Here is a 12,654-nt window from a genome sequence, read left to right on the forward strand (position 1 = left end):
GCACCCTCGCTGTTTACGCTTATGACATATTACTCAAAGTCAAGAGAGAGTGACCATATTACACACTGAACAATGAACTGTTGATTGGAGTGATGCAAGCAATTATACAAATTCCACGATTAAGTTGACCTTATCTACATCACCAAACCAGCTGTTCAATGTACTAGGACTACCTTTCTTCTAAGAAGGGCAAATTTTTCAATGCCCACTTTGGAGCTCAGTGGTGGTGCAAACGAAGAAATCTGAAAATTTTGTAGTAACTATGACCAATCCGCAACTTTTATGCATTGAAACTAAAAAGGAATTTAAAGGGAATTTTCATTATTTTTTGGAAGTAATTGTAATGTAATGCCAGTGCTTTTTGAAAGCAATAATTTTTAATGTAATTTAATCACTTTTGTGAGATTGCTAGGGAAGTAATTAGTAATGTAATTAATTACTTTTCAAAAGTAATTTTGTCATGTATCCGGCCAGGCCACCTTTATTGTAGAGGCAATGTCTTGCCAGCCATTTTAAATACAATTCCATGACCGGAACAGTGTTTTTCAGTTCATTTGGAGTAAAAAGATAATTAAGAACAACCTTAAAGCTCTTAGGCTCCCCAATAGCATTTTAGAGTCTCATTCGCATCATGTGGGAGCAAAATCCAAAAAATGCCTCTCTAGTAACACAGGCACTAAGGATGTCAACAGTAGATGCTGTCGTAACATTCAACGGCGGCAACATAGCAAGAGCCAAGGTTCTAGACCCCTTTGGGTTCACATGAATCAGCACCTCTCCCCCGCCCGCTGAGAGAATTTGACCGGCGACAAGTTTCCGCTGCTGGTCGAGCAGAATAGAAGTAAAAAAAAAAATCCAGGAAACTAAACGATTCATAAAAAACACAGATGAGTTGGATAATGGCTATGGAGGTCGTGGACATGGAATAAATCAGTTTGGATATGTTGGCATAGCCGAAAACTTCATAATAAAGTTACTTTTTACTTTGGACTGGTTTATCTCAAAAAATTTTTTGTTATGACGGTACCATTATCTTCAAAACAATACAAGGCAGAAGACCAAATGTTTGTGGGTATTTTATGTGGACATGTGGGAACATACAGAACCAAAATTATGCATTACAATTATCTGTTTTCATTTTATAGACAGAAACAACACCAAAAGTGGCTTTAAATTTAGTCCTCAAGAGAAAAAAAAATTCATAAAAATTTGTACTTTAATATTGTTACATAGTTTGGTTCAGTCTAAAGGGCGAAAATCAACAATAAAAATACCGTAAGCACGCAGGCTCTACCTCTGTTGCATGTTGAGAAAAGTGTACCGAAACATTCCCCCCCAAAAAAATGAGAAAGATGGGGCTTACCCTGTCTCCTTGAAGAACCCCATGTTATCAAAATTACCCTGGAGATTTCCACTATAATGTGCCTTATGGCCCACACAGTTGCTCTGGCATTTAAAAATGCTCTAATCATAGTTACTGGGCCTTGTACTCTGCATTAACAGAGAAAAAAAAAACATCCACATAAATGCCAGGACTGCGGCTCCAGCCAGTTTATTTTATGCTTTTCACGAAATTGTAGGTGGATGCAAAACAAATCATAAAATGGAACACAGTAATGAGCAGTTCATAACGATGTGTTTCTGGGCATGCAGGTGACAGAAAAATCACTCCTGAAGTGATGTGTAATCACACTTGCGAAAGCACGCACACGACAAAAGTCGCTTCATTCAACCATAAACATTTCAAGATGTGTAAAGTCACTGCAGTTGTAGCAAACATATACATAGCTACTCATGAAAAGTATGACTGAACAACTGTAGATAGCTGTTGACATTTACATAGCAAGCCAAAAGAAACAACAGATATTTGTAGCTGACTAGGATGCTTACGCAGCAGAGCTTCTGCCAAGCTCCACCATGAAGGAGTGCCTAATTACAGGTTCCACAACGTAGAACTGCATGCGAAATGAGCAAAACACAATACAGCATTCCTTTAAGTACCAATGCCACCACAAGACTGCTCAGGAAAAAGTGCAGTTTTTTACCTAAAATGTCGACATGTATATCATGGCAGGACATTAGAGCCTTGTTTTAGTGAGTACTGGGCTCCCCTGATATTTTTAGCACATGTATTTCTGAAAGGTACTCCCACACTTTGAGACCTCCTCTTGTAATGTACCATGTAAACAATACTTACGGACATAGTAAACTCACTTAATGCAGTTCTGTTCCATTATTACTTTTACTGCTTCACCGCCATAATTGAATTGTCACAATGTTACAGGCACTTTTGATCCTGACTGAGCCACAAACAGGATTGCACTCGTTGCAGGTCCAATACCACTACACAGCCAATCCGCCTTTTACGCAAGATTTGCGCCCTCAGGGGAGACAAAAATTTGTCTGCTACTGATTGAAAGCATACGCTCGTGGGAGACGCAGGCACGACCTAGTTCCACAAGCAACCAGCTGCGCCTGCAAAGCGGCAAGTCTGTGCTTGACAGCTGCCGCCATCTGTCGCATGCGCCTGTCACTAACATGAACTATGCATGCGCTGCAGGGGCTGGCGGCTTTCGTACTAAACCAATGGAGCTGGAGGAGAAGAGGCGCACATACGCAGAGCGGCCTTGTGGAAAAGGCGGATTTCGGACTCAATTAAGCCCAGTTCTAATCAACACCGAGCCAGTTCCTGAAGCGCAATCAAGAGTTTCAACTCAGATTATGGAGCTGCCATTGCTACCTTCATGCTCAGGAGTCACTCAAATGCAAACTAATAAGTGACCATATTTGTTTAGTTGTGCACGATTTGAAATTGCACTTTTCTGCAATACTGCAATATTTAATTGCAATATTTTGATGAAAATTGTTTTTTTTTTATACGATGAAGGTGCATACCATGGCACCTGGCATGAAGCAAACTCAATCAAGACAGAGTGGGACTGTGTAGCAGCATTTCATGTCGAGTGTACTTCAAACTTCATTTGGGATCCAACTCCATCAAAATTGATAGTGCCCTATGACAGCAGTACAAGATAACTGATGCTTAGCTTTGCTCAGAGGTCAGGTGAGCCTGTCCTATTTATGTACTCGTGCTTCAGGATTTCACAACGCTTCAGGATTTCACGAGACTGAAAATATCACTACAGAGCAAAAACTGTTGACAAAGCAATAAATAGGCTCCACATGACAACAGTTTTACCTTTGTCTTTGGTACTACAAGTTCCTTGCACAACCAGAAGCATATTGTGAGATCAATAAGACAAAAAGTAAAATGTATAACTGGCTAGTCGCATACAAGTTCTTTGCAACACACAGCTGGCACTACAAGCAATTGGCACTACCTACTTCTGTCTCAATGTTCTGAAATTGATGGTATGAAAAGAAAAGACAATTTCTTCACTGCACAAAACAAAGTTAAACTGCTTCCCAAAATCAATGTACCAAGATGTTCACCTGCTTCTTAAGTAGCAAAAGGAAGGTGCTTAGAAAGTACACATCGCAAAATTGTGACTCCCGATGCTGTAGGCAGATTTGCACGCTTGTTCATATAAGCAGTGAAGCCAAGTATCCTCCAAGTACGAATGTGCACCTGTGTCTACGCTGGGATGTCCTACTCATCAGGTGGCAAACACACAGTTCCTGGCTTTTATGGGAATGGCTGAACACTGTCCGTCTCTTTGTGAAAGGGGGCAAAGTGAGGTGAAAACAGAGTTAGCTGTATAAGGTTGACCACACGTCAGAGAGGGTCTTCATTTCACCTACGTATCCCACACTTTGCAATGTCTTTGTGCGCAAGTCATGGCAAATTTTACTCCTTACCTCAAATAATGCATTGCTGATAACTCAAAAAGTATGCAAAACATCACAGTTTTTTTTTTCTCCTTCATACGGGCAGGAGAGTGGCAACTGCCTCTAAAGATCAGTACGATATAGCATGTTTATTAACCTACGTTCGGCAGAAAAGAACCACTCTAAGACTTTTAAGAAAAGATAGCAGCATAAATGACAAACATTGCTACACTGATTCCATTCTGTTGTATCATGCTCAATGCTTACAGCACGTCTCTAAGAAAGTACTAGGCATGATGATGCACTAAATGCACAGCAAGGTGTCCCTTTCTATCGTATACCACCTGAATTACACAAAAGCCTTTACACTAAACATTTCACTCACTTTAAACTCAATCTCTTCAGGACATGGTGATCTAAAGGGAAAAAAGTAAAATAGTGGAAAAAAGGTAAAGTAGTGCATACCAACGCTAAAAGTTAACAATGACATTGCCAACATGACAGCGTCTTACCGTTAATATTATAAAAAGACCCATTGGGTGATAGTCTTGAAGTTCCCGCAGTGTTTGTAAATAAATCAACTGCTGAAAATAAAATGTGCATAATAACATCAGAGCAGCAGATCGCCTGAGCTTCCTGCCAGTGCAAAATGTTAAGTGCTGTTTGCATGTGATAGCTCATCCTTTGCTGTGCTTGTGGCCTGAACCTATCAGATGTCTCCACATAACAAACAACAAATTCTTAACGCAGTTTTGGCATTATGCTTTTAAAAAATGGCCTTTTCTCTGAGACAACTGTAAAAAGAATAATGGTAATTAGCTCTTGTTCCTAAAAATTAGTGAGGACAGCATTTTCCAACCTTCGGATCATAGGCCTCATTGGCTAATTTTTATGCTCTTTTGCACCAAACTAAGTCATCAAATTTCATAACGAATAGGTTTATTTCATGCATTTTTGTTTCCTTTTCCTTGCCAGTTCTCCTTTTTGGGCCTTTCTTCCCCTAAATCCTTTGCCTGATGGAGAGCAGAATTCTAGCAGTTTTTACAAGCCAGCAAAAATCTTCCCCCTTCATTAATAAGTTTTCTGGCCCTCCCTCAAAGGTAAGCTCAAGGAATTTTCAAACTCACAACTACACAAGATGACGCTGCTGTGCAGCAACTTAGTTGTGTCTGCATGAGCAGCATTTGGACAGAGTCATGAGGACAAAAGTTATAAGATCAAGCATTGACATCTTCTTCACCAAAAGGGCAAGAACTATGTACAGCATTTTCTGCCATAACCCACACTTGTGAAGGAAGTGTTTCTTAAAGTGTTCTTCCCAACAATTGTCCTTTGGTAATCAACAGCAACCAAGCTCCCCAATACTGCTTTGAAGATTTTTCAACACCTCCACAGCTAAGCATACATGATTTGCTGCCCTCAAAGGCCAGAACTTCACAAAATTGTGCAAATCTCACTCGCAGAGAAGCACAGAGTCTTTGAAGCCTTAATGACAGCATCAACTATATTTAGGTGCTTAGGGTAAGACTAGCTCTGACGAGACATGCAACACATCACCATACACATGTGAAACCTTGTGGTTTGCCATGCATCACTAGTTAAGTGAACCTTCATTGCGTTACACGCTTGTCGCTTCAGCACTCATACCATCCCCTTCTCGGGTGCAATGGCTAAGCCAAATAAAAGAAAAAAGAGCAACCTAGTTCCATGGCCTGTCTGTGGTGCTTCTACAAGCACTGGACTGCACCAAAAGCACAGATAGCAGAGTGCTAAAGCATCTTAAAAACATGCTTCCTCACACACTGCATTTTCTACCTTCACATACTATGCAGGCATCAGTTTGGTTATAGTTAGTGTCCTTGTTTTACAGAACAGAAAGCACCAAGTTGTCTTGACAGTTCATGTGCGTTTGTTATGGCCGTGTGAAATGGGAACAGGTTAAAACTTTGCACAACAGCGTCGCAACTTTCTTCCATGTTCTGCACCATTCCGTAGGCTTGAAGACGCAGCCGCCTCTCTTGGACTACACTATTTTTCCAACTTCGTGAAGACTAAATTCGAGGCTACAGAGAAAGGTGTGCGAGATCGCAGTTTCATCTGCTGTCAGAAACACAAGTCAGATTCTGCATGGGCACATTCACTTGTTCTTGGGCTTCTTGCTCCTGGGCATGTGGCTTTGGTAGCTGGCCATCATGAAGCACAGGATGAAAGTGTTAGCCACAAGGAAGATAAGACCCGCCACCCAGACATGCAGAAAAAGGGGCTTGCCACCAAACTCAAGGTAGTAGGCCTGCACCAGCCACAGTGCCTGGCCACCCAGCCACATGAGCAACAGCAGCACTCCGCGCCTCAGACTCAAACCTAATTTTGGCAGCACTAGTGGCAGCAGGCACAGGTACCACAAGAAGTACTGCGACGTGCACACCTTGTTGAAGCTCACCAGCACAAACGTGACGCAGAACAGGGCAAAAGGCAGGTCGCTCAGCTGGCCATACTTGAAGGACAGGAGACCCATCAGCAGAACCTGAGGCAAGAGAGCGGCAATGGTGCTCCCACCACTGCTGCCAAGAGTGCTTTCCGTGGCCAAATAAAGTGGGTAGAAAAGGGGAGAGAAGTTGTGGCGGACATCTCTCCGTGACACATGGTAGAGGAACGCTTCCTGGATGTACTCGCGGCCGTAAGCCAGGTAACACAGGAGGGTCGGCAGGAAGAATGACGCTGCACTGGAGCCAAGGAAAATAAGCTTCCGCCGGTTGGGCAGCAGCAGTCGTGAAAGGTAAGAGCGCCAGCCCTCCGACTCTCCTTTGGCCGCTGACCCTGAAGGCAATCTGGTCTGTAGGGCCAAATATATTGGAAGTGCGTAGACTACGGTATACATCTTGAGGTGTACTGAGAAGCCATAGGCCAAGCCCGCTGCCGTGTCTCTGCTTTTGAGTAGTGCAAAGAGGAAGAAGACAACAATCAGTGCCAGGATGGAATCGGAGCTTCCACGTGTGGAGACAGCAAAGGTTATCGGGTTATACAGCCACAGACAGGCGCACAGCACGGCCTTGCGTTCACTGAACTTGGCTGTCCGCACTATGTGGTAGGCGTAGTAGCCCACCAGAACATCTACTGCGGAGAAGAGAACTTTCCCGAACGCCGGGTGCAGCAGCACGTTCGGAACAAGGAGCATGGCCAGAAGAGGGCTGTACCTGTACGTGTCCCTGAGGAAGGGGGACTCGCCTTTGACGACGTAGGCCGCGCCGTCTGTGAAGACATGATAGTCGACGTCGGTGTACTTGACCTGCAGATTTTGGTCTTGCCATTCGCCGATGACGATCAGCCCGGCGCGCATGAGTCCCGCAAGCACAAGGTGGTGGTACAACTTCACCTTGCCCACGCTGAACCTGCTCGATTGCTGCACCATTGTGGCACCTCGCTGGCGGATGGAGGTGGAAAGTTTTCCGAACTATCGCAGGCGCTGCCAACTCTAGCCGAACGTCTTGTCGGCGGCGGTCGCAGCCTGCTTCGACTTCTCGTCTTTCAGGAATCCGGAGCAGCAACCGGACATCTCTTTCCACTTCTCACAGCACTTGAGCATCTCTTTGATGAACGAAGTGCATGCTTCTTCTTTGTAGTTGTTTGCTTCGGAAACGAAACAAAACCGACGCACAGTTAGATGAAACAGCAGGCTTCGAACCGGCTACGCCGATACGTTACCGGCGGGAAAACTGCAATCCCGGATATGCATGCAAGTGCAGCATAGTTATCATCCCCTTGCATGCATGTAGTGAACACTTTTGTGCAATAGTTTATCTACAACCAGGGCTAGGTATTCACAGGCATGCAGCCAGCTAAGACGCGTGCAATGGAGGCGCGAAATCGAGTCAACCAAAGCGATCGATCGCAATGCTCAGTACAGCTTGCTTCGAGGGAGCAGCCGTTTTTGCTTTTTTGCGTCAGTACTATTTTTATGCGGTAAAAGTGAGTTAAACATAACATATATTGAGTTACCTTGCAAGCATTTTTGAATGGCACATGCCTGTTTTTGGCAAGGATCTGCAGCGCCTTTCATTTCCGTACGCCCACCGAAAGTAAACAGGCGAACAACTAAAACAAGCACATAGAGAAGAATGAAGGAGACATAAATTTATGATGCCTAAACCTCTAGTGCTTATTTTAAGATATAGTCGCACTTAAGAGCACGAAAAGTATTGACAAACTGCATAAATTATACTTTGCACCTAATATTATTAGTTACATTTGTACCACAACTCAACACACAGTGGTGCGACCATCGCATTTTCCCGTAGTTTTTTATAGCAGACGCCCAAACAAGAAAAATGTTTTACGAGAACTGTGAACGTTTGAAAAAGTTAAACAAACCTCCATAATGTTCCTTTGCAGCAGAGATCATAGTTATTCATTCTTGCTATCAGCTCACATCAGCGAGCTTAATTGTTGAACATTTTTTTTTTTTTTGCGTTGTCGTGTGGCTTGCAAGAAAGTGTTTAAATATTTCGTTTAACACTTGCACGAATGCATACTCAACATATAGTTGTCTCTAACGCTTACGTTATTTGTGTACTCAAAGGTGAACCCAAGGATACACCTCACAGCCGGAAATCATAATGAAAGTGAGAGTGGTGAGAATTGCCATTAAGAAATGTATATAGCAACAAGCGTGTTTACTGACGTATTCAGATTCTTTTAGGTCGTGAGAAAAAAACAAAGAGCATTTGTGCATTAAATACTTCTTCAATTCTTTGTGGTGTTCAGCTGCATACACGAAATGCCTATCACCTGTAATCTTTTGTTTGTATCGCCGTACCGCCGTGCGCTCTCATGAATGAGCCTCTCAGTTCTCGTGATTTCTCGCGTAGTGACGAGATTTCGTGAAGTAAAACATGGAAGATGGCGGCTGATAATGATGTGCGGTTAATAGAGCGATTACGCGTTGTGATCGGTAAGTCATTCGTTTTATTTTGCTTATTTTGAATTCTTAAAGCCCTGCGCTACAGTTTAAATGCTTGTCAATGCGGTCGTTTCGTAATTCGTTGTTTTTAGCGTGTACAGAAACGGGAGTCCCGAGTAGGCCTATCCAACAGGTTGTCGCTTGCTTCGACGTAGCGTCAGTTCTCTACTTTAGTCGAGCGATGCGTTTCGCATGCCTGTGTATCGTGATCTGCCAGTCGAAGCTGCGTTAATCGCCGTCGCTCGTCGGCCTCGTGGCTTGCGCCAAGAACGACCTTGGGCGCTTATGAATGATCCCGGAAAAAAATTTTTGCTTCCTTCATTCATTCATGAGTTGTAGCGAGGATTTGTGAATGGGGTTTCGCAAGCCGCCCGATCGTCACACCCCCGTTCTGCCCGCACGTTGGTGACTCGGCCGTCGCTGCCGCGCCCAAGGGTGACTTCTCGAAGCATCCCACGGGTTCTACAGGTACCCGAAAATCTGCGAAGCCGAAAACGAACAAACAAAAAAGGCGGACCCGCGATTGTCGCGAGCTGCGCTGTGGCGTCGTCGAAGAAAGAGGCCTAGTCTCGAGTGAGGCTTTTTCTTTTCTTTCGCGGTCCGTTTCTAGGCGAAGCGAAGAACCTGCCGCCCAGGAACCATGGCTCGGTGGAACTGCGCGACGTCTACTGTGCCATCAAGCTCGACCAAGAGGAGATATTTCGCACGACGACCAAGGAGAAAACCCTCAAGTGAGTCCCCATTTTTTTTCTTTCTCGAGAGCGCTCCTTTCCCACGCGTTGCGCTAGATCCGCGCCGCGTGCGTGCGTGCCCGTTTCCGGTCCCCTTTGAAGGCAGATCGTCTTTGATCGCCTCACCGTTTCTTACGCCCGATAAGAAGCGCGCACTCTTCTCCTTCCCCTCGTCGTCTTTTATCGGCCCGATGCGTGTGTCACGACGCTGGACACGAGCACTCACACACACCTGTTATCTTGCGGGGGAGTCGAGTGTCGATGTGACGGGCTTTTTCACCATTTAATTACGCTCTCGGCGAACCCGATAAGGGTGACCTGTTTTCGCCGGCAACCCACACCTGGAGTCTGTTTTCCGTCTGGCTTTCTCCGCGGCTGCTTGCACGCGGATGTGCGTGCCTGCCTTGATTATGCAGCACACGTTTTCTGCCTCGCCTACATCCGCAGCGCTTGTTGTAGCGGGCCTCGTCTGTGCTGACCCAGCGCTGCGCCGAAATCAGTGCCTCGCAGAATGGAGGCGCTTGTTGTGTGTTGTCAGTTCCTTTATTGTGATGGTGTATTGCTTGGATAACCAGCAGTTTCCCAATCAGGACTTGTGTCCGTTTCGCATTTCTGGATTTCAGAAGTGACATTGGAGCGAGTAGCTGTCAACTTAATTGTGGCAGTCAAGAGCTTGACGAGCAGTGTCCTAGACCAAGGGCTGTATTACAGAATGATCTCAAAATAGTCACAAAACGGTCACAAAGCCCCAGTTTTATTGGTCAGCATAGACCGGCGGGCATATCGACCGCATACGGGTTCATTTTGCGAGAGGTTTGTGATTTGGTCGTTCCATAATTGGGCCCCTGTTCAAAGTACAGCCGTGTTTCTGGTATGTTTCTTGAAGAAGTTTTTTCAGTGCTGCAAAAACAAGGACACAGAAAGAAAGAAGTACACAGGACGGGCGCTGACTCCAACTAACTTTAATGAAGCTGACGCATTCTACATTTATACACAGTAAGGGACCAGAGCTCATGCGGGTGGGAAATTTCCAGTAGATTAGGGAGAGCAGACTGCATGCTATTGTCTGTTTAATAATCTGTATTCGCTGTCTCGCAGGGAGACTGATGTCGTGCTGACGCACGTGTCGCCCCTTTGTTTGATAAAAAATGCTCCGGACAATGACAAAACTTCTTCAAGAAACCATGCTTCACCAACTAGCCCCACAACGTGTTTTGTTCTGGTACTGTGTTAGGTATTTGGAGCAGTGCTAGCTGAATGGTATATGTGGCCTAATATATGTGGCTTGTTGTCTTTTACAGCTTCAAAAGTAAGCAGTCTTGCATCATTACCACTAGTCCTTGTACGAAGCCTGTGATAGCTGTGTTGGGGTGTGCATTCCCTCTTAATTTTTTGCTTTTGCCTAACAGAGGGACTCCAAAGTGAGGAAATAAGAGCTGCATTGTACACAGCATTCCTAAAAAGAACAGTGTGCCCGAATTTGTTTGCTCAGATACATGCTGCCATCATTTGCAAAGCAGCTTGCTACAGCAATGCAAACTTTACGTGCCCTCAAATGATCACTAGCATTAGCTGCATGTGTATGTGCTTCTTAACATTCCGCGTAACTTCCTTAAGTGATGTTTTGGCATGTTGGCATATTTGCTTCAAGAATTGTTGGGACATATTGGGACACTTGTTTATTGAGGTACTTCCCCTCCATTTTTAGTCAAAACCTTGCAAGTTTGTGTGCATTTTACAGGGGGTACAAGTTAATTTATTTTGGATGGCAGAGCCCAGTGTGTAATATTCTTGCTTAAGAGTTTCCTTTTCCTTTTTTTTTTTGTGCACAGGCGAAGGTAAGGAACATCTAGGTTTGTATTTTCTGCTCTTGCGTCTGTCACTTCATCTCCAATTATCTTTGCAGGAGTATACTTTTTGCAAGGGAAGGGCTGTAATGTTAGTGATTTCCGCTGGACATTTTAGGATCGTCACCCTGTGTCAGAAAACTGGTTGCTTATTCTCAAGTGTTTGGCCTCGAGCTTTTTCGGCACCATATAGTGCTCTCTGTGTGGTTTGATATTTGGGTTGTTTTGAGATGAAACACTCCTGTTGACGTCTCATTCTGGTGATCATAATGCAGGTGGTGCGCAGTGTGTTTACTCCCTTGGTCAGCCACATAACAGTGTGACCTGTTAGTTTTGAAGCATGGGGTAAATAATAAAGAGTCTGTGACATTCTGTGCATTTTACAGCCAAGTTCACATGCTTTGCACTTTTGCAGTGGTCATGTAAGGTTCTGGTGGGCACTGCATTTCCATATAAGACTGGATTACTGTTTTGGCTATGCCAGCATAACCTGGCCGTGTCGCAGTTTATTTCTGCGACTGCCTATACATAAGTGCTTTTCGCATTCAAATTGAGCTGTCCCTGCTGGAAATTCATGTAACATAATATTAGGCACTCTGGGAGTAAAGGTGCTATAATGTTACAATCAGGCCACTTCTAGTTATAAACATCCAGGAGTAGTACTTTAATTTTAAGTTTGCATAAAAACTTCATCAAGGCACCTGGTGCCGAGAGGGATTAGGTTTTATAGAGGGGCAAGCAAGCGTACTTTCTGCATGACCATCAAGAAGTGTGGTATGCTTGGGATGTTAGAAGTACTTTCGTGACATTTGTGCATGCATTTTACTCTGCAGCCCCTTCTTCTCCGAAGACTTTCAGTTTGAGGTACCCCGCGAGTTCCGCTACCTGTCTGTCTATGTGGCTGAGCGGGAGCGAGCGTCCAACAAGGACAAAATCCTTGGCAAGGTCTCTATCAAAAAAGAGGGCATGCATAAATACTATGGCAAGGACAACTGGTTCCCCATCATGCCTGTAGATGCTGACTCAGAGGTGCAGGTAGGTGAAAATTAAGCTCTCCCTGATGCTCACCATACAATGGGTGACTCATTGTTGTGGACGAAAATGCAAAGCACGCGTCACATGCGTGTCTATTAAATAAAGGTGAATGTAGCTAACAGTAGGCACAGTGAGCATGTGTAAAGGAGCCATGATTGATTGGGCTTCACTGTAAAACCACATGGCTGGAAATAAAACCCATAGCCTCTGCTACAATGTTCAGGGGGTCCAATTGGAGTTGCATGTGCTGTTGTGGCACCACCTGTAACATGCTTGTAATTACCGAAGCAGTGGA

The 12,654-nt window shown here is 44.4% G+C and overlaps 2 protein-coding genes across 2 annotated transcripts in view; one reads left to right on the plus strand and one right to left on the minus strand.

Annotated features, from left to right (window-relative positions):
• Window positions 1-1,530: 1,530 nt before the first annotated feature.
• PIG-M (Phosphatidylinositol glycan anchor biosynthesis class M) lies at window positions 1,531-7,658 on the minus strand. The gene has a single exon (XM_077658858.1). It carries the CDS (start codon window positions 7,196-7,198, stop codon window positions 5,927-5,929), a length of 1,272 nt encoding a protein of 423 aa, XP_077514984.1. The 5' UTR covers window positions 7,199-7,658; the 3' UTR covers window positions 1,531-5,926.
• Window positions 7,659-8,593: 935 nt separating this feature from the next.
• RasGAP1 (Ras GTPase activating protein 1) overlaps window positions 8,594-12,654 on the plus strand; it is a 36,414-nt gene continuing 32,353 nt past the window's right edge. The window contains exons 1-3 of the mRNA XM_077658857.1: window positions 8,594-8,737; window positions 9,357-9,477; window positions 12,158-12,359. Coding sequence (XP_077514983.1) covers window positions 8,686-8,737; window positions 9,357-9,477; window positions 12,158-12,359 — 375 coding nt within the window. The 5' untranslated portion in view covers window positions 8,594-8,685. The remainder of the gene's footprint in view (window positions 8,738-9,356; window positions 9,478-12,157; window positions 12,360-12,654) is intronic.

Source organism: Amblyomma americanum, chromosome 3 (genome assembly GCF_052857255.1).
Source record: "Amblyomma americanum isolate KBUSLIRL-KWMA chromosome 3, ASM5285725v1, whole genome shotgun sequence".
NCBI lineage: Eukaryota > Metazoa > Arthropoda > Arachnida > Ixodida > Ixodidae > Amblyomma > Amblyomma americanum.